This window comes from Vespa mandarinia, chromosome 6 (assembly GCF_050613455.1).
Source record: "Vespa mandarinia isolate Hongniang chromosome 6, ASM5061345v1, whole genome shotgun sequence".
NCBI classification, from domain to species: domain Eukaryota; kingdom Metazoa; phylum Arthropoda; class Insecta; order Hymenoptera; family Vespidae; genus Vespa; species Vespa mandarinia.
Genome location: NC_140815.1, coordinates 3740903 through 3760385, shown reverse-complemented (window position 1 = coordinate 3760385; position 19483 = coordinate 3740903). Strand labels below are relative to the sequence as shown.

Genomic DNA, 19483 nt, shown 5'->3' with positions numbered 1-19483 from the left:
TTTTTATGTGAAAAGATCGATCTAAGCAACGTATTTTGTCGCGGAACATCTTATTTAATTTGTGTGAACTAAGCTACACTGTTCGCAATTATTTACTTATTGTAATTTGAAATTTTATTTATTGTATATCATTAATTGAAATTAAGACATATTATCAGGCATTTAAAGAAGAAAGATAAATATTTTAAGAGAAACAGTAACATCGTGTATTATTTTATCATATACGTATTTCGAGTACTATATGGCTGATTTCTTTTTCCTTCGATATATCGAAAAAAAATATCCACATATATGCGAAACATAATTTGTACATTACTTCTTATTATTATTAGTACTGTTCTTTTAATATAAAACACCGAAAAGACAAAAAGTGATCCTCTAATAGCCTCCAAGAATCAACGAAGATAAATTCTAACTTTAACAGCTTTTACATGGTATAAATACTCACAGTTGGGTGATCAGTTATTGTCGATCTATGCATATAACAAGTATTCATTTGTCAATGAAGTTATACTTTTATAATATAATAAATCTGATTAAGAGAGAAATATGCATCTCCGGTTGTGTAATCGTCTAAAACATATATGTTTACCTGTAATCAAATCATGGTTTTTATTACTCAATTGTGGTATGGCAAAAGAAGCAATTGTAAAAATGGTATGCTTACGTCATTGACGAATCTTAAATTCAATCATAATTTCATTAAGTGTTGAAACAATGGATCAAGATGGTTATTCGAGATCTCGACATTGTTATTTGGATTGATAACGTTAATGCACGTGCCATTGACAAAGCTGTTCGATCCGATTAAGAGAGATCTTTTGCTTTTTTACAGAATTATGATCTTTACAAATTAGTGAAATGCTCACTGCAAGAAGATGCGTTGAACGGTGAAGGTGCCAATTATATTTTGAAAACTTTATACGAAGAATGGAAAAAAAAAATAGCTGAGATGTGCAGGTTGCAACTGATCAATGGATTCTTTCATTTATACTCTGGTCAAGTGAATTCGAAGCAATTTCTTTTTCGAAGAGAGAACAAAAGGGATTATATTAGAATCAGTATTATCACATTATTTAATATCACAATACTATATATTATAATATTATAGTCTTTCTGGGTATCTCATTTTATAAGATTTATTTAAATATCTTTCGTATTTATGATCTTATATGTGATGTAAATTATAAAATATGTTCAAGATTATATATGATTCATTTTTTAGATTATCAATACATCAATATCGTATAATTTTTTATTACAAACATTCGAAGAAATGAATGCATATTAATTAGAAATTTATTAGCTAGAAATTTTTACGTATATCACTATAACAATAGAACTTTGTAGATGTTATTTAAATATTATTCAATTATCAATTAATCATTTCATTAGTTAGATGATATAATAAGTAGAAATGAAAGAACTTTTTTTTGTTAGTTATGTATTATTTATCATCAATGGTATACAATTATTGTTGTCAACGATGTTCCATCTGTCATTATGATTTATATATTTATTTTCAAAAAGATATTTCATGTATTACGTCTATAAGGTATGCCTATATGGGTATTACTTGTAAATCATCGAGCAACTTAATGAGAAAGTACCGTTTGCTTCTCCAGCAATCTTCGATTCAACCATACATTTACCTAAAGAGTTACGTAAAACTTTGTAACTATCCGATATTTCCAAATTGATCGCATAAATGACGAATGTGCGGATCGAAGTGAGTAGGAAATGTATCTTTAAGAAATCGCATGTGATATCGTATCAAGTTTCGCTTGTTATAAGCGATACTCTGTCACGATATACGAGGCATTGAACGCACGTTATATCACTGATCTTTTCTCATTCGATGATGGCAGAACAACTGGCAATGTATCGAAAATATGAGTGTTTTATAAAACGTATACTGTTATGTGTCGGTTTATGGCCTGTGGAAAATACGGGGAGCTCTTGTTTCTATCGATATTTACCAATTTTCGCTATATTATCTGCAACCATTATGTTTTTGGTACATTGAAATTCTGTCTAGAAAATTTTGATAATATAAAAGTATTATCGAAAGGATTCAGTCCTTTAGGCAGCTTTACCTTAGCAGTTGTGAAGGTATGTCAGATATTTGATCGTCAATGTGAAATAATGAGAATTATATTGAATTTTTTGTCAGGCACTGATGTTCTTTTTATATCGAGAGCAATTATACGAATTGAATTTGAATTTGGAATCGATTTTCGAAGAAATGCTTAAAAAAACACATTATCGACCTGTTATATTGTCATTGTTAAATCTTTTTAAACGTCCTGCATATATTGTTTACTATTTGACCATGTTTGTAATACTACTGTATTTATTTAGACCGTTTTTATTGATCGTCTATCAAGTTATCAAGAACGTCAGTCCCAAACATTACGTTCTTCCCTTTCCTACCACTTTTCCATCGATCGATGGAACTCCGAATATGGTTTTTCAAGCGCAATTTCTTTTCGAAATTGTATTCGGTTGGTTCGTGATTTGCGTGACCAGCGCTGTCGATACGGTTTACAGATTTTACATATTTCAAATGAGTGGAGTTCTACGTGCCATGTGTTTCGAATGCGAGCATCTTGGAAAATCATCTAAGGAGCTCGATATTATTCTACGTAACTGCATTAAAAGACAGATCTTACTTTTACGTTGTCGTGATATCATTCAGAATGTTTATGGACCAGTTGTGCTATGCTTAATAGTGAGCAGTGTTATTGTCCTATGTGCGCTGATATTTCAAATGTTTGAGGTATAATAATTATCTTTATATATAATTTCGATATTGATATATATTTTATTTAATACTTCATAATATAAACGATCTTCATCGATAATATTAACATTTTCTTCAATACTTTTCTTCTTTCTTTTAATCAATTAGTGGCGAATTAAAAATATTATTTTTCATATTAGCATTTCGCTATAATAACTTAACATATTTTTCATTGAAAAGACAGAAATAAGTATAGGTAAAACTATTCTATTTCTTATTTATGGGATGATGAAAATGTCTCAAGCATTTTTGTATCCTTGGTATGGAAGTATTCTTGATGTTGAGGTATTCATCATTTCGAATAATTTCTTCTACTCTTTCGAGTAATTCTTCTCTTTCTAACTCTTTCTCATTGTATTAATATCAATTTTTTTTTATATATACAGAGTGAAGGATTTCGACGAAGTATTTATAGCTGTGGATGGTACCAAGACGGAAACAGTGAACTCATGAAGGTTGTTCTTATCATATTGGTACAGAAACCAATTGTACTGACAGCATGTCACCTCTTTTTTATTTCATTGGATCTTTTCATGAAGGTAAATATTGCTATTACAAATTACATATCATTTTTAATTCCTATTCGACTAACCATTTTTGGATTTTTATTTTTAGATACTTAATACGTCCTTATCATATTATTTTTTGTTGCAAACATTCGATGAGAATAATGATGAACGTTAAATAAAATTATTCAAGAGTATTATATAAGACTATTATATAGTTGTATAAGTGTTATATAAGAGTTATTAAAATTATATATAAGTTATATAAGTTATATTATATAGTTACATTTTAAGGACTATATACGGGTACATGATTTGTAAGAAATAAAATATGATAAAATATGACATATAAGATACGAACGTATACCATGCAATAGCCTTCTTATATAATATTTAAATTAATATTTATATAATGTCCAATTGTGGGTATTTTTTATATTAAAACTATTATAACTTATGATTTGTGCTTAATATTTTACTTTTTAAATAAAAAAGATGGATATATTCTTATTATCATATAAAAAACTATAGTATAATATAAGTATGTATATGTATATATAGATGTATATGTATATAATAAAAAATATATTGAATAATAACTTGTCAGGAAAATTAATTTTAATTAAAAATAAAAAAAAATAATAAAATTTATATCAACTAAAAATAAAATATTAAACCAAATCATAAAATTGATTATTAAAATATTTAATATCGTTATTCTGGGAAAATATTTATTTACCTTTTTCTTTACATATTGAAAAATTTCAATATTTTATACATTATGTCTATACAGTTACAGAATTATTCTTTAAATTTTGACATTGCATGGATTTTTTAAAGAAATTATGAAGACTCTACATCGCTATTTTTAGCCATTTTATATAATTATTTAGATTTACTTGATATGAAAGATATAATGACTGGGAAAAATATTACTGGTCCTCTCTTTGTAAGCGATGTAATGAGATATATGTATATACATATAATTGCATCTATTCATAATTATTTTATATATATGTATATGATTTTTTAGCTAAATTCTAAACATAAATTCTACATAACGTTAGATTCTGTGTTCAAAATCATGCATAAAAGGACCGAATAATAATGAACTGGTGATTAGCAGTTTAATACAATGAGTAGATATCATGGATTTGTCAATAGCAAGATGCGACTGTATTCTCAAGAAATAATAAATTAATATTAATATTTCTTTTTATGGATAATAAATATAATTATAATAATATAATTAATAATAATATTAATAATAATATTAATAATATTAATATAATTAATAATAATAATATAATTAATATAATAATTTCTTTTTATGGATAATCTTATAATTTTAACGCATCATTTCTCAATCCATTATTTAGATGATTTGTTTGAGTGTTATGGAAAACTAGAAAAATCGTTTTGTTTTATGGATCAGAATTCATCCTTCGTAATCATATGCGTACACTCAAAAAAAGATTCTACGTAGTACGTCTATAAGATATAAGGTATTGCTTTTAAATCATTAAGTAATTTGATAATCAAGAAGCTCATGCTTCTCTAGCGATGTGCCTGTATGTTTATGTAAATAATTACGGAAACCTTCGTAACTAGCTGATATTTTTAAATTGATTTTGTATAAAATATAAGACATCGCATGAGATATTGCACCAAGTATCGCTTGTTAGAGGTAATATTGTGTCACGATATCCAAGAAATTAACCTCACGTTACATCGCTGAAATTTTTTTATACTTTATTTATTTATACTTCGCATAAAAGAAATATTGTTTTGTCGAAATCGAAGAAAGATAGGGATTTAATGAGAATTCCTAAAAGACGTATTTTGCTATTTACGTGTTCTCTAACTTTTCGTAAAAGAAAATTACATTCGTTGATGTTATAAAAATGATGCGACATGTTATTATTATTATTATTATTATTATCATCATTATTGTTTTTTTATATATTATATAAATTGCATATTCATGGCTTGACATAGCGCAGAAAAAACGACATATTACTTTTTTTAATCTTACAAATACATATTGATATGCACATATACACATAGTTTGACATAGCACATAATTCCTCTTTACAAGTATATATTTTTCTAATTTCAAATGATAGACATCCGATATCAACTGCGATGATCTTTCAAAACCTTTGGGTTCGATTCTTCGATCTTTTCAAAAACTTCAATCAATTGATGAGATCTCACGAAGTTCGAACGAAAAAAATAAACAAACAAGAAAAACCAAGAACGATCAGATATCGTCAACTTTAACTTCCATTAAGGATAAAGTCATCCTTCGAAAATATCGAACGGTAAGTAAATCATCATGAATTTTTTTTTTTAAATCATTTATTTTCAATCACTAATTTTATGATTGGTCGATAACACATGCGTATCTTCCATATTATCATCATCGCAAAACACGCATAAGTTATAAAAATACGAAGGATTAATTGTACATGTTTAGTTATATATTTGCCTAACTCATCGATACCATTAAAATTATTATCACCATTGGCATCGTCTTTAATCATAACATTATCACCGATGCAAGAATAATCGATATTTTTTAAAGCATGATCACAGTAAAATGGTTCATCGTATCTGAAAACAATTAAGAGAAGAGTATCATTGAATATAATAAAATGAAAAAAACAACAAAAAAGAAGAAGAGAAAATATAGTTGATGAATGAATCATTGTACCTGTAAGTTTGTAATATCATATTGCTGTCATATCTTGGAACGCAATGTTGACAACATTCATTGTAGAAATTTTTATAGAATATTTCATCTTGCGTGATCAATTTCGTAGGTCCTTCGGTCTCATTTTTATCCTCTTTTCTTATATCATTTTCCCAAATTGCACAACTACAAGATTTATTATCATCTTTCTATGAAATATGTATGTTGTTAGAATCGTAAAATTTCATAATCGAATAATTTGAATGATTTGATTTTAAGACCACCTTATTTTTAATATGATCTCGTTGTGTTTCTTCTCGTTCAAATTCACGTAAAAGGGATTTGGCTTCTCGAGAGAGTATAATTCGTCCCCTTTGAAGATTTCGTAACAAATCTTTCAACCCAAGCTCTCCAAATTTAAAACCTTTTTGTTTATATCATAATCAAAATTCATTTTGCTTATATATTTTTCTATTTTTCTTATATTTTTTTTTCTTTTTTTTTTTTCTTTTACAATTAGCTTTTTAATCGAGAAACATTGTTGCAAATAAGTGGTAAAAATAAAAGATTAAGACAAATTTTTCCTTGCGAATATAATGAATCAAATTTCAAAAGCCTAAAATACAAAGCAGAAAGTGATGTTGACTGAAAATCGTTGAAGTTGTCGTTTTCGGAATTATACAACTTCGTGTTATTTATATATGAAGATATCTCTAAGAATTTTCTTACTGTTTTGACCGACTTTTAAAATTTAAATAAAAAATGTCTACTATGTCATTTGAATTTTATAGAAATTAAAAATAAATTTTTACACAACAATTGATTGATATTCTTAACTATACTAGTATATAAAATAAAAGAAGAGTTTGGAAATTTCTAGAAAAAAAACTATATCTAGAAAAAATTAAAAATTTGTGGCATATAATTTGTCAAAATATATGTTATTTGTATATATAGCTGTTTAATTATTTGTTAATATAATTTGTGTTACTCCGCATATTAATAATCTATGTATGATTGCATAAAATGTTATTTATCAAAATTTTACTGTATCGAACGCAAAACAGTAAAATATGAAATCGATGTACGAACAATCTTGAACAAAAGAAATCGAATTAGTACGTAAATATGTTTAGATAAAATCATAAATAATAATGATTCTTACAGAGGTAAACGTTTCAATAGATATGTTGAACATTTTTGCAGCAGTTATCGTACAAGATTTTTGTGATCTAAGTAACATAAAACAGATTCCTTTTCTTGTTCGTAATGATGTTCGATACCATTCGGTATTTATTCTGTAATCGATGAAAATTATAGTAATCATTTTTTATCCTTATCTGTAAAATATTTTATCTACCAAGTTAATTCCTAATTCAAAATAAACTCGAAACTATTAAATCAAACATTCAACTTACAAATATTCGTGCATTTGACTACTATGATCGATAAGTCGTTGACCGTTTACACATTCAAACAAGACATGAATTAATGTCGTATAACAAACACACATTTGTTGAAAAAATTGTTTGGGTTTGTTGATATTTAGTATAGCCTAAATATTATTATAATATATTTAGATATTATAATATATACAAATCTTTCATAACATGATACTTAGAAAAAATTATACTTGGTATATGTTAGAAAAATTTCGAAATACCCTCTTGTAACAAGTTACTTCGAGAAGGCAATTTTTACATAACAAAATAGAAAAATTGACAAAAAAATTCTTAATTACTTAAATACTTAGTAATTTCTCATTATGCTGTATGAATTATATTGTACGAATGAATTATGTTACAAGAGGGTTGTTTGTAGTTTGAAAAAGACAAATTGATTACTGCGAATAAGAAAGTTTAGTTGTATACCTGTAGCCCAGTAATACTCATACCAATCATGCTAATTCCTGATACGAGAAAAAACGACGTTGAATAATATTTATCCAATAGATTAGCAAACCTTTATAGAAAAAGTCAATAATCTTAATAACTCCAAATTATTATTTCATCATCATTTCAGTTAATAAATAATATAAATTTTTTTTAAAATGGAAATATTGTAAAATTACAAACTGTATAGCTTCTTGATGTCTATGAATGCATTTAGAAATATTTGTATAAAACTTATCATTCGATTTCGAAGGATTTAAATTTATCAACAAAATATTATTGTCGACTATATGACGAAGTTGATACCTACAATAGTTATGCCTGTATCAATAATTTATTATCATATAATAAAATATTTTTAAATACTTCATTTATTATAAATTTTTATAATATTGCTATTATACAGTCAAAGATTTTATCCTACATCGAATATTAAAGATTTTACCCTAATGCTGTAAATAGTCCACAAGCATGTTGCACGAAAACCACAAACATTGTGTCCATAGTAGCGATAGTAAAAACACAGATAAATATAACCGCGTAAGAATGTAAAATAATAAGATAATAATATCTTTGAGAATCTACAAAATATTCAACGTGATGTATCAATGGTCGTTCGCTCGATCCGTTCATGTTACTGAAGATGATTGACTTTAGTGGTGGAATCATAAATTGTAGCATTGATACAAAAAAAACTCCTACGAAAAGGCATGCATAAACAATACAGATAAAAAATTTGTTATTTTCAACTGAATTAATTACCTATATACACAATAGTAAATTTTCTTCCATTCTCGGCATATTCCACCATTATTTTTATTTCATCATCAGCGAATAAAGCATAATCTGTTTGCATACGATTTAGAAGTATTTTCATCTGCGATTAACAATTTTTTATTAAGACATTTGCCATATATTTATTTCAATAGCACAATAGGTATTATATATTTTTCTTTTATTTTCACACAAAATTTGGTTGAATAATACTAACAAAGCTACTCATAGTTATTGCACTACGTCACACAAATATGACAAAAAAAAAGAAATATAGTTTATTTGAATAACAGTATGCAATAATTACCTTTTCTTTTTGTACTGTTACGTTAATTAATCTGATTACTGCGGTAGAATCAGCAATAAGTGGTGCCATGTCGTTTAGTACTACATTTCTATCTCTAAAGGAAATTATGGTAGCTGCTACCTGTAGTAAAGAGAACGAAAAATGAGGAACTCATTAAGTGCTCATTTAAAATAACATTTATAATATTATAGGATAAAGAATAAGTGATCCTAATCTATTTCATAAAATTTTCTATTCTAATAATACCAGAACATAAAAAATACTTCACCTTAGCTAACATTTGTGTCCCAAGTAATAAAAGTAAAATCACCAAACGAACGTATTTTGTTCTAATCGATTGATAAGGCCATTGGCCCAATAATGATAGCATACGTTTATTAATCGCGTAGTGACGACCATCAAAGAAATCCATCACGTTCATAGAATGTCGAGAATACACTAAAATAGGGAAATTTTGCCTTTGCCTGTCTGAGCTACTCATAGCCAGTTCAATAATAATCTCATCATTTATGATTCTCTTGGTATCAATAACAGTCATAGGGGATGTCGATAATTATACAGATGTCTGGATTTACACGCTTCGATTGCATGCTATGACGAATAATTAATCCCTCAATCACTTTCCTTTTATGTGAAAAGATCGATCTAAGCGATGTATTTTGTTGCGTAGTCACGGGAACGTCTTATTTAATTTGTGCGAACTAAGCTACACTTTTAGCATTTATTTACTTATTTATATTGTAAATTAAAGTTAGCACATATTATCAGGCAACTAAAGAGGAAAAATAAATGTTTTGAGGGAAACAGTAACATCGTTTATTATTTTATTATATATGTGTTTCGAGTACTATATGGGTAATATTTTCTTAAATCGATTTCCTTCGATATATCGAAGGAAATCAACCTTGATATGGCAACGAAGCTGAGATGCGACTTTGGGATTCGAACTTGTGTACGATGTTTTAAGATGTAAGTTGTTTAAATAGAAAAAGAACCAATATTTAAATCTTACTTGTAAATTTGTTTGTTTTTTTTATCCAGTACTAAATTCTAAATCTTAAACCTATTCTTGGATATATTTTGCGCGTTGATTTAAAAAAAAATTGATTTTACAACAGCAACTTTTCAAGATACAATAATTAATTCGTCAGTCATTTCCCTTTTATGTGAAATTATCGATCTAAGCGACGTATTTTGTCGTTTAGTCAGAAGGAAGAACTTATTTCATTTATATGAAATAATATGCTCTGTCAAGTATTATTTGCTTAAATACATTGTGTTTCGAAATCAATCCATTTTATTAATTAGTTATATTAATCCAAAAGTAAACGATAGAGCAAAAGATGTTTGTGCTTATTGTATATAATAAATGGATAGGATTTAATTATTTCGGATTTAATACTTTTGCACTGTCTATGACTGGTTGTTATAATTTAAGTCAACACTGAAAATATTTGGATTTAAATTATATTTAAATTTTGTAAAAATCGAAAATTATGATGTAATGATAATTATTACTCTTTTTTGTTAATTTCAGTTTTATTCCATTGAGGCTTCTAACAATATACATATGTAAAGATATAGAAAATTAAAAAAGTACTTTGGAAATTTTATAGAGATAACTATACACAAATTCTTGACAATACTATTTTTTTTAAATTAATTAGTGGGTGGGTGTGTTATTTTGTATCTTAGCAATTAGTGATAGAATTCTATATTTCAAATTTTTATTGAAAAGCTCTCATAATAGTGAAGTATGAAATCGAGGTACGAACAATCTTGAACAATAAAAATCAAATTAGTACGAAAACATATTTATATAAAATTATAAAAAATAATAATTCTTACAGAGCAAAAAGTTTTCAATGATATATTTAATATTCCTGCAGCTGTTAGTATAGAAGGTTTCAATGATCTAAGTGTCATCAAAGTGGTTACTTTTCTTGTTCGTAAAGATGTACAATACCACTCGGTATTTATTCTGTAATCGATAAAAATTACAATAATTATTTTTTATCCACATTCTCTGAAAGATTTTATCTATCAAATTAATATCTAATCAGAAATAAACTTGACAGTACTCAATCATTTAAAAACAACGAGTGCATAAATATTTTTAAATACTTACAGATGTTCGTGCATTTCACTACTATGATTGATAAGTCGTTGACCGTTCATACATTCAAAGTAGACATGAATTAAAGCCGTGTAACAAATAAACATGTCTTGAATAAATCGTTTAAGATTGTTGACATTTATTACAGCCTTAAAATATGATATTATAGTGCATAGGCAAACCTCTTATAACACGATACTCTATGAACACGATTTTATGTAACACGTTAATTTTGAAATATCATATAACACAATACTCTAGGAGCGCAATATTAATACGATGCAGTAGGAAAATTGACATGAATCGTTCAATACACAGACTATAAAAAGCATTCTACAGAACAATTAATAGTAATGGTATAATGCAATCATTGATATTATGAGTATTGCTTTATTACGAACATTAGCGTAAAGAAATATGGATAAATTTTGTTTTTTGTAATTTTTTTCTAAATTCTCGATTTTCTTTCATATTATATTTGAATTTTAAATTAATGTATATTTTTTGATCGCTAATATTGTTTTAATTTAGCACGTCAAATTTCACATAAAATTTCCTATGGAATTTTGAAGTATCATATAGTATTGTTTCCATATAAAACAAAACTGATATATGTAATTTCTTATAAGACTGTATAATTGAATCGTGTTGCAGAAAGGTCATCTATAGTTAGAGATGACCAATTGATTATTAAAAAATAAAATTTGAATATACACCTTCAGACCAGTAACACTTATTCGAAGCATACTAAGTCCTGATATCATAAAGAAGGTTTTGGAATAAAATGAATCCAATAGTTCAGCAAACCTTTATAGAAAATGTCAAAATTCTTAATAATTCCAAATTTTTATTTCATGAATAAATAATATAAAAATTTTTTAAATGAAAATATTAGAAAATTACACACTCTATTGCTTTCTGATGTCTCAGGGCATATAAGGAAATATCTTTATAGTATTTATCTCCTGATTTCGAAGGATTTAAGACATCATCATCTAAGACTTTTTCATCAATTAAATGAAAAAGTCGATACCTGTGATAATTCTTTTTATTATAATACTTAATTATCATATAGATTATATATCGAACATCACGGACTTTACCCTAATGTTTTAAATAATCCACCATTATGCTGCACGAAAACCACAAACAATGTGTCCACCATAGCAAACGAGAAACAAACGATAAAATAAATAACGTAAGTTTGGAAAATAATCAAATAATAATATTTCTGAGTATCTACAAAATATTCAACGTGATGTAACATTGGTCGTTTACTCGTGTCGTTCACCTTACCAAAAATTCCCTTCAGTGGTGCAATCATTAAATGTAGCATTGCCATAGTAAAAGTAACTGCGGAAAGACACATATACATGATGTATAAAAAATTTGTTATAGGCATTTTAAAATACACTAATTACCTGTACAGTAAATAGTAAATTTTCTCCCATTTTCGGCATATTTCGATATAATTTCCTTTTCACAATTTGTAGTGAAAAAACTATAATCCGCTTCTATACGATTTAAAATTGTTTTCACCTATAGTTAATAATTTCTTATGTAGAAGTTTATGATACATTTACTTCAATAGTATACTAGTTAATATATATTTTTCTTTCATTTTCATACAATATTCCAAAAAAGTAATATTAACAATGTTACTCACAATTATTTTGTTAAGTTACAAATTTATGACAAAAAAAGACAAATTTTCTTTGAAAAATAATGACATACGTTAACTATATACCTTTTCCCTTTGAACTCCAACATTAATTATTTTAATTGCTGAAGAAAAATTGGAAAATAGTACATATACTAAGTCCTCTAGTACAACGTTTAAATTATCATGTGAAGTAATGATAGCGCACAACTGAAAAGAAGCGAAAAAAATAGAAAATCTCAAATATATTAAAGTGATCATTAGATATAATGTTCATAAGTATACGACAAAAAAGTGATTCAAATCTATCTTATAAGATTTTCTAATCAAATAATATATGTACATGGATAATACTGCACCTTAGCTATAATTTGTGTTGCACCAAATATGAATAGAAATATATAACTAATGCATTTTATTCTAAATGATTGATAAGGCCATTGACCTAAGATGCGTAACATTGTTTTGTTCAATATGAAATGATAATGATCAAAGAAATCCATGATGTTGGTAGAGTATCGAGAATACACCGCCAGTTCGAGAACCACTTTTCTTCACGGAATTACTCGTAACTATCTCATTTAGAATTCTCTTGTTATCAATAAGAGTCGCAAAAGATATCGATAATTACATGCTTGTCTATAACGAATAATTAATTGTTTAGTCATTTTCGTTTCACGTGAGATTATCGATCTTTGTGACTTATTTAGGCGTTCAGTCACAAAGGAAATATCCCTATTTGATTTGAGCGAAGTAGCGGCTAGCAATTATTTACTTATTTATTTATTATATAAAAGTCAATTCATTGCAGTAAATGGTGATATTGATCAGGAAGTTAACAATTATAATGGAAAAGAAGTTTGTATTCATTTAACATATCGTACAAAGATAATTGAAAGATAGGTACTTTTATACTCAATAAATTAAAAATAAATAATTTAAATTGGAGTTATGAAAGTGTATATAATTTAAGTCTGTTACAGGTCAAAGATTATTATTTTTAGTAATCATTATTATTTATTAATGTATATTATTCTAATTTTACTAAACATTATTTTACTTACAATTAAAGTGTTTATTTAGATAAGAAAACATAAAATAAATTTGGAAATTTATAAATAAAAACTAGGAATGTCGCATTAATATTTAACTATATTATTTTTCTAAAATATAATTTTATGATTTATCATAAGATTCCATAAAAAATTAAACAATGTGTCAATTACGAAATTATTAAGCCGAGCGTAAAACGGTGAAATATGATATTGACGTGCGTACAATCTTGAAAAGAGAAGAGATGATGTTATTATGTATATATGTTAATACAAGATTTCTAAGAAATAACGATTCTTACAGTACTGAATGTTTCCATAGACATGTTAAACATTTTTGCAGCAGTTAGCACACAATATACTCGTGATCTAATTAGCATGAGATAAATCACTTTTCTTGTGCGTAATGATGTATGATACCACTTCATATTTATTCTGTAATCCATGAAAATTAATGATAACTTCTTTTTCATTTTCCTTAAACATTTTGTGTCTATATGTCGAAGCAACTTATGTACTAATAAAAAAAAAAAAAAATAAAAAAAATTGAAAAATTAAAGCTATATAAAACGATCGAATTATAAAATATATCTACTTACAGATGCTCGTGCATTTGATCGCTGTGATCGATAACACGTTGACCGTTTACACATTGAAACAAGATGTGAGTTAATGTCGAGTAACAAACAGACACTTGTTGGAAAAGCTCATTAGTTTCGTTCACACTTATCGTAGCCTAAACATAAGTTTTCGTCAGAATTTCATATTGATTGCCTAAAAACATAGAAACTTGATTCAATACCTGAAAGACTGTGATACTTAGTTCAATCATGTTGAATCCTGCTTGGAGAAAAAGGGACGTAGAATAATAGGATTCCAAAAGATTGGCAAACCTTCATATAAGGATCAAACACTTTTAATAAATGTGAACAATCAACATTTTCATTTTTCTTAGATAATACCTAATTAATTGAAATGATTAAAATAAAATATTACAAACTCTATTGCATCTCGATGTCTACGAACGCATTCGGAAATATTCTGATAAGATTTATCATTTGATTTTGAAGGATTTAAATCTATCACCATAATATCGTCTCCATTTTCGGTTATATAGTGTAGTCGATATCTGTAATATAATATTTGTAACAATATTTATATATGTATATATATATATATATATATATATATATATATATATGTATATATATATATATGCATTTTCATAGCTTTTGTATGAAACAATAGTATTTTACCCTAATGCTTTAAACAATGCACAAGCATGTTGCACCAATAGCACAAACATTGTGTCGACGGTAACGATTATGTAAACACAGATAAAGATAGTTACGCAAGAGTGTAATATAATAGGATAATAAAATGTTTGAGAGTCAACAAAATATTCAACGTGATGAATAAATGGTCGTTCTATCGTACCGTTTATGCTACTCATGCTAATAGCTCTCAATGGTGGAATTATAAAAATAAGCATTGACACCAGAAAAAAACCTGCAAAAATACAGATGTTTGAACATTAAGAATATATAAGGTGAACATATATATATTCTATGAAAATTTTCTTAAATTTTTAATTACCTATATAAATAATAGTAAATTTTCTTCCATCTTCGGCATACTCGAGTATGATTTTCATTTCACCATCTGTAGTGAAGAAAGCATAATCTATTTGCACACGATTTAGAAGTTCTCTCATCTGTGGTTAACAATTTTCCCTTTTGTATTAACTTCAATCGTATAATAACATAAGTTATGTCTGCCTTTCCTTCATTTTTAAATTGAAATAAATCGACAATAATGCTAGCATATCTAATATATTATACTGAAATTAATTTTACTCTATAAGCAATATCATATAATAGTTCAATACCTTTTCCGTTTTCATCGCAGTGTTTATTAATTGTATTGTTGCAACTGAATCGGCAATCAATGGGGACATATCATTTAACACTACGTCTATTTCGTTAAACGAAGCAACAATCGCGCATATCTGCGTTCAAGAATCAAAGGGAATAAAAAAAAATTAATTTAATTGTATTGCTTATTAAATATAGCGCTCAACATTTTTGTATAAAAGAAACAATGATTTTAATCTATTTCATGAGATTTTCTATTCGAATAATATACAAAAAAAATTCTGCACCTTAGCTATAATTTGTGTTCCAGCTAAGAAGAATAAAATTATCAAACCGATGTATTTTGTTCTAATCGATTGATAAGGCCATTGGCCCAATAATGATAGCATGCCTTTATTGATCGCGTAGTGACGACCATCAAAGAAATCCATCACGTTCATAGAATGTCGAGAATACACTAAAATAAGGAAATCCCCTTTTCCTGTCTGAGCTACTCATAGTCAGTTCAATAATAATCTCATCATTTATGATTCTCTTGGTATCAATAACAGTCATAGGGGATGTCGATAATTATACAGATGTCTGAATTTACACGCTTCGATTGCATGCTATGACGAATAATTAATCCCTCAATCACTTTCCTTTTATGTGAAAAGATCGATCTAAGCGATGTATTTTGTTGCGTAGTCACGGGAACGTCTTATTTAATTTGTGCGAACTAAGCTACACTTTTAGCATTTATTTACTTATTTATATTGTAAATTAAAGTTAGCATATATTATCAGGTAACTAAAGAAGAAAGATAAATATTTTGAGGGAAACAGTAACATCTTTTATTATTTTATTATATATGTGATTCGAGTACTATATGGGTAATATTTTCTTAAATCGATTTCCTTCGATATATCGAAGGAAATCAACCTTGTTATGGCAACGAAGCTAAGATGCGACTTTGGGATTCGAACTTGTGTACGATGTTTTAAGATGTAAGTTGTTTAAATAAAAAAAAAACCAAGATTTAAATCTTACTTGTAAATTTGTTTCTTTTTTTTATCTAGTACTAAATTCTAAATCTTAAACCTATTCTTGGATATATTTTGTGCGTTGATTTAAAAAAACAAATTGATTTTACAACAGCGACTTTTCAAGATACAGCATAGATGCTGATATGCATTTTATATCTTCTCGATTTTTTTCAGACAGGAATGTTAGATAGAAATACATTCTGTAAGATATTGAATTCTGATCTCAGAATCATGCATTAAAAAATTGTGAAAGGGTCGTGTCGTTATTGATATACAAAGAAGAATATTTGCCAGAAGAAGTGATATTGTTACTATCAAGACACATGATCGAATTTTAAGGATATAACGAATAAACATTAATGAAATTTATTAATCTTATTTTTTGATAAACTCATTCTTATTTTCTGATGCATTATTCAGGTGATTGGCTTGAAAAACATCGAAAATATTCTTTTATAAGCTAGGACACATTTAGCAGTTACTATGTCTCGTCAGCGAATAGTTGTATCAGCATTTAGACTTGGTAAATCATATTTCTGTAATCATAAGCATATATTCAAAGTGTAGTATGATAGTAAATAAGTAGTGTACAGAGTTCAGAAGTTTGCCACCAGAACGATACATGGTTAAGAGGAATTTTTCGTCTAATCCATCCATTTCCAACTTTGAAGCTGTTCAAGTCAACAGAGTAGAATCTCTAGTGATATATACTTGTAGGATTTCCATATTTACGTTTGTTATTACGGTTAATAAGTAATATTTAACATTTGAACGTCTATGCCAAGTTGTGTGGCAGCAATCGGTAGTTTCAACTAATTAGACACGCATTCCTTCCTGAGAAGGACTTTTCCTCAATTCGACACAATAAATCTCTTTCAATGTGAATGAATACATTTATCTGAAAGATAATATAAATAGTTGAACTATTGACGAAACATTTAATAAGAAATCCTAAAAGACGACTTATTCTTTTTATGCGCTCTCTTACTTTTTTTAAAAGAAAATTACATTCGTTGATGTTATAAAAATGATGCGACGTATTATTATTATTATTAATAATATTATTGTTTTTTTATATATTATATAAATTGTATATATATAGCTTGATATAGCACATAATTCCTCTTTACAAGTATACATTTTTTTTAATTTCAAATGATAGACATCTGATATCACATACGATGACCATTCAAAATCTTTGAGTTCGATTTTTTGATCTTTTCAAAATATTTAATCAATTGATGAGATCTCAGAAAGTTCGAACGAAACAAAAAACAGGAAAATAATCTTATTATTACACAGATTTTATATCGAATGTTACCCTAATGTTGTAAACAATCGACAAGCATATTGCACGGAGACCACAATCATTGTATCCATAATAGCGATAGTAAAAGCAGAGATAAAAGTAACTGCGTAGGGAATGTAAAATAATAAGATAATAATATCTTCGACGATCTACAAAATATTCAACGTGATCTATAAATGTTCATTCACTTGTTTCGATCATGCTACCCGAAACAATTAAGTTTACACAAAAAAAAACTGCTACGTATAAAAATTACGTATAAAAAATTTGTTATGATCATTGTCAACTGAATTAATTACCTCTATACGCAATAGTAAATTTTCTTCCATCTTCAGCATACTTGAGTATGATTTTCATTTCACCATCTGTAGTGAATAAAGTACAATCTATTTGCACACGATTTAGAAGTTCTCTCATCTGTGGTTAACAATTTTTCCTTTTGTATTAACTTCAATCGTATAATAACATAAGTTATATCTGCCTTTCCTTCATTTTTAAATTGAAATAAATCGACAATAATGCTAACATATCTAACATATTATACTGAAATTAATTTTACTCTATAAGCAATATCATATAATAGTTCAATACCTTTTCCGTTTTCATCGCAGTGTTTATTAATTGTATTGTGGCAACTGAATCGGCAATCAATGGAGACATATCATCTAACAACACGTCTATTTCTTTAAACGAAGCAACAGTCGCGCATATCTGCGTTTAAGAATCAAAGAGAATAAAAAAAAATTAATTTAATTGTATTGCTTATTAAATATAGCGCTCAACATTTTTGTATGATAAAAGAAACAATGATTTTAATCTATTTCGTGAGATTTTCTGTTCGAATAATATATAAAGAAAATTCTGCACCTTAGTTATAATTTGTGTTCCAGCTAAGAAAAATAAAATTATCGTAGTGTCTATAAATACATAGTAGTGACGACCATCAAAGAAATCCATCACGTTCATAGGATGTCGAGAATACAATAAAATAGGGAGATCCCCTTTGCCTGACAGCTATTCATAGTTAGTTCAATAATAGTCTCGTCATTTATGATTCTGTTGGTATCAATAACAGTCACAAGGGATGTCGATAATTATACAGATGTCTACATTTACACGCTTTGATTACATGCTATATCGAATAATTAATTTCTCATTAATACTTCATTTTTATGTGAAAAGTTCGATCTAAGCGACGTATTTTGTCGCGGAACATTTTATTTAATTTGTGTGAACTAAGCTACACCGTTCGCAATTATTTACTTATTGCAAATTGAAATTTTACTTATTGTATATTGAAATTAAGACATATTATCAGACATTTGAAGAAGAAAGATAAATATTTTAAGAGAAACAGTAACATCGTATATTATTTTATCATATATGTATTTCGAGTACTATATGATTTCTTTTTAAAATCGATTTCCTTCGATATATCGAAAAAAATATCCACATATATATGGAATATCA

At 27.0% G+C, this 19483-nt stretch overlaps 5 protein-coding genes across 6 annotated transcripts; 1 reads left to right on the top strand and 4 right to left on the bottom strand.

The window, feature by feature from the left end:
- The first annotated feature begins 952 nt into the window (after nucleotides 1–952).
- Nucleotides 953–3517, top strand: LOC118440937 (odorant receptor Or2-like). The gene is made up of 9 exons (XM_035864700.2): nucleotides 953–1003; nucleotides 1112–1120; nucleotides 1226–1245; nucleotides 1556–1611; nucleotides 2039–2112; nucleotides 2174–2779; nucleotides 2984–3088; nucleotides 3190–3342; nucleotides 3419–3517. Exons 1-9 carry the CDS (start codon nucleotides 953–955, stop codon nucleotides 3485–3487), a joined length of 1143 nt encoding a protein of 380 aa, XP_035720593.2. The 3' UTR covers nucleotides 3488–3517.
- A 2149-nt stretch (nucleotides 3518–5666) lies between these two features.
- LOC146872944 (uncharacterized) lies at nucleotides 5667–7002 on the bottom strand. Its single transcript, XM_085657647.1, has 4 exons — nucleotides 6996–7002; nucleotides 6289–6428; nucleotides 6026–6213; nucleotides 5667–5925 (listed from the first exon to the last, which is right to left on the bottom strand). Exons 1-4 carry the CDS (start codon nucleotides 7000–7002, stop codon nucleotides 5667–5669), a joined length of 594 nt encoding a protein of 197 aa, XP_085513773.1.
- On the bottom strand, nucleotides 6906–9480 carry LOC118440936 (odorant receptor 13a-like). Of its 2 annotated transcripts, none has more exons than XM_085657737.1 (9): nucleotides 9246–9480; nucleotides 8978–9097; nucleotides 8659–8773; nucleotides 8342–8594; nucleotides 8080–8217; nucleotides 7876–7966; nucleotides 7423–7559; nucleotides 7170–7302; nucleotides 6906–7099 (listed from the first exon to the last, which is right to left on the bottom strand). In XM_085657737.1, exons 1-9 carry the CDS (start codon nucleotides 9456–9458, stop codon nucleotides 7049–7051), a joined length of 1251 nt encoding a protein of 416 aa, XP_085513863.1. In that variant the 5' UTR covers nucleotides 9459–9480; the 3' UTR covers nucleotides 6906–7048. The 2 variants fall into 2 exon arrangements, with proteins under 2 accessions (XP_085513863.1, XP_035720592.2); XM_035864699.2 differs by having other exon boundaries at nucleotides 6907–7099; nucleotides 8080–8202; nucleotides 9246–9478.
- A 910-nt stretch (nucleotides 9481–10390) lies between these two features.
- LOC146872943 (uncharacterized) lies at nucleotides 10391–13214 on the bottom strand. The gene is made up of 11 exons (XM_085657646.1): nucleotides 13113–13214; nucleotides 12841–12963; nucleotides 12515–12632; nucleotides 12337–12446; nucleotides 12197–12225; nucleotides 12001–12126; nucleotides 11810–11900; nucleotides 11106–11242; nucleotides 10916–10958; nucleotides 10496–10533; nucleotides 10391–10421 (listed from the first exon to the last, which is right to left on the bottom strand). The coding sequence occupies exons 1-11, from the start codon at nucleotides 13212–13214 to the stop codon at nucleotides 10391–10393; spliced, it is 948 nt and encodes a 315-aa protein (XP_085513772.1).
- Nucleotides 13215–13901: 687 nt separating this feature from the next.
- On the bottom strand, nucleotides 13902–16354 carry LOC146872942 (odorant receptor 13a-like). Its single transcript, XM_085657739.1, has 9 exons — nucleotides 15967–16354; nucleotides 15694–15813; nucleotides 15402–15519; nucleotides 15062–15314; nucleotides 14806–14934; nucleotides 14608–14698; nucleotides 14405–14541; nucleotides 14108–14240; nucleotides 13902–14034 (listed from the first exon to the last, which is right to left on the bottom strand). The coding sequence occupies exons 1-9, from the start codon at nucleotides 16117–16119 to the stop codon at nucleotides 13987–13989; spliced, it is 1182 nt and encodes a 393-aa protein (XP_085513865.1). The 5' UTR covers nucleotides 16120–16354; the 3' UTR covers nucleotides 13902–13986.
- Between the last annotated feature and the right edge of the window lie 3129 nt (nucleotides 16355–19483).

Coding starts and splice junctions, on each gene's coding strand:
- LOC118440937 (XM_035864700.2), top strand. CDS start 953: ATGTGCAGGTTGCAACTGATCAATGGATTCTTTCATTTATACTCTGGT. Junction 1,612..2,038: donor CAACTTAATGAGAAAGTACC/GTTTGCTTCTCC, acceptor AATTCTGTCTAG/AAAATTTTGATAATATAAAA. Junction 3,089..3,189: donor GAAGTATTCTTGATGTTGAG/GTATTCATCATT, acceptor TTATATATACAG/AGTGAAGGATTTCGACGAAG.
- LOC146872944 (XM_085657647.1), bottom strand. Junction 6,214..6,288: donor GAGATCATATTAAAAATAAG/GTGGTCTTAAAA, acceptor CATATTTCATAG/AAAGATGATAATAAATCTTG. Junction 5,926..6,025: donor ATGATATTACAAACTTACAG/GTACAATGATTC, acceptor AATTGTTTTCAG/ATACGATGAACCATTTTACT.
- LOC118440936 (XM_085657737.1), bottom strand. CDS start 9,458: ATGAGTAGCTCAGACAGGCAAAGGCAAAATTTCCCTATTTTAGTGTAT. Junction 8,218..8,341: donor GGACTATTTACAGCATTAGG/GTAAAATCTTTA, acceptor TTATTGATACAG/GCATAACTATTGTAGGTATC. Junction 7,967..8,079: donor AGACATCAAGAAGCTATACA/GTTTGTAATTTT, acceptor TTTTCTATAAAG/GTTTGCTAATCTATTGGATA.
- LOC146872943 (XM_085657646.1), bottom strand. CDS start 13,214: ATGTTACGCATCTTAGGTCAATGGCCTTATCAATCATTTAGAATAAAA. Junction 12,447..12,514: donor ATTTACTATTTACTGTACAG/GTAATTAGTGTA, acceptor GTCTTTCCGCAG/TTACTTTTACTATGGCAATG. Junction 10,534..10,915: donor CATCTTTACGAACAAGAAAA/GTAACCACTTTG, acceptor GTATATTGTTAG/AAGCCTCAATGGAATAAAAC.
- LOC146872942 (XM_085657739.1), bottom strand. CDS start 16,119: ATGAACGTGATGGATTTCTTTGATGGTCGTCACTACGCGATCAATAAA. Junction 15,814..15,966: donor GAACACAAATTATAGCTAAG/GTGCAGAATTTT, acceptor TCTTGAACGCAG/ATATGCGCGATTGTTGCTTC. Junction 14,035..14,107: donor CTATGGAAACATTCAGTACT/GTAAGAATCGTT, acceptor TCTCTTTTCAAG/ATTGTACGCACGTCAATATC.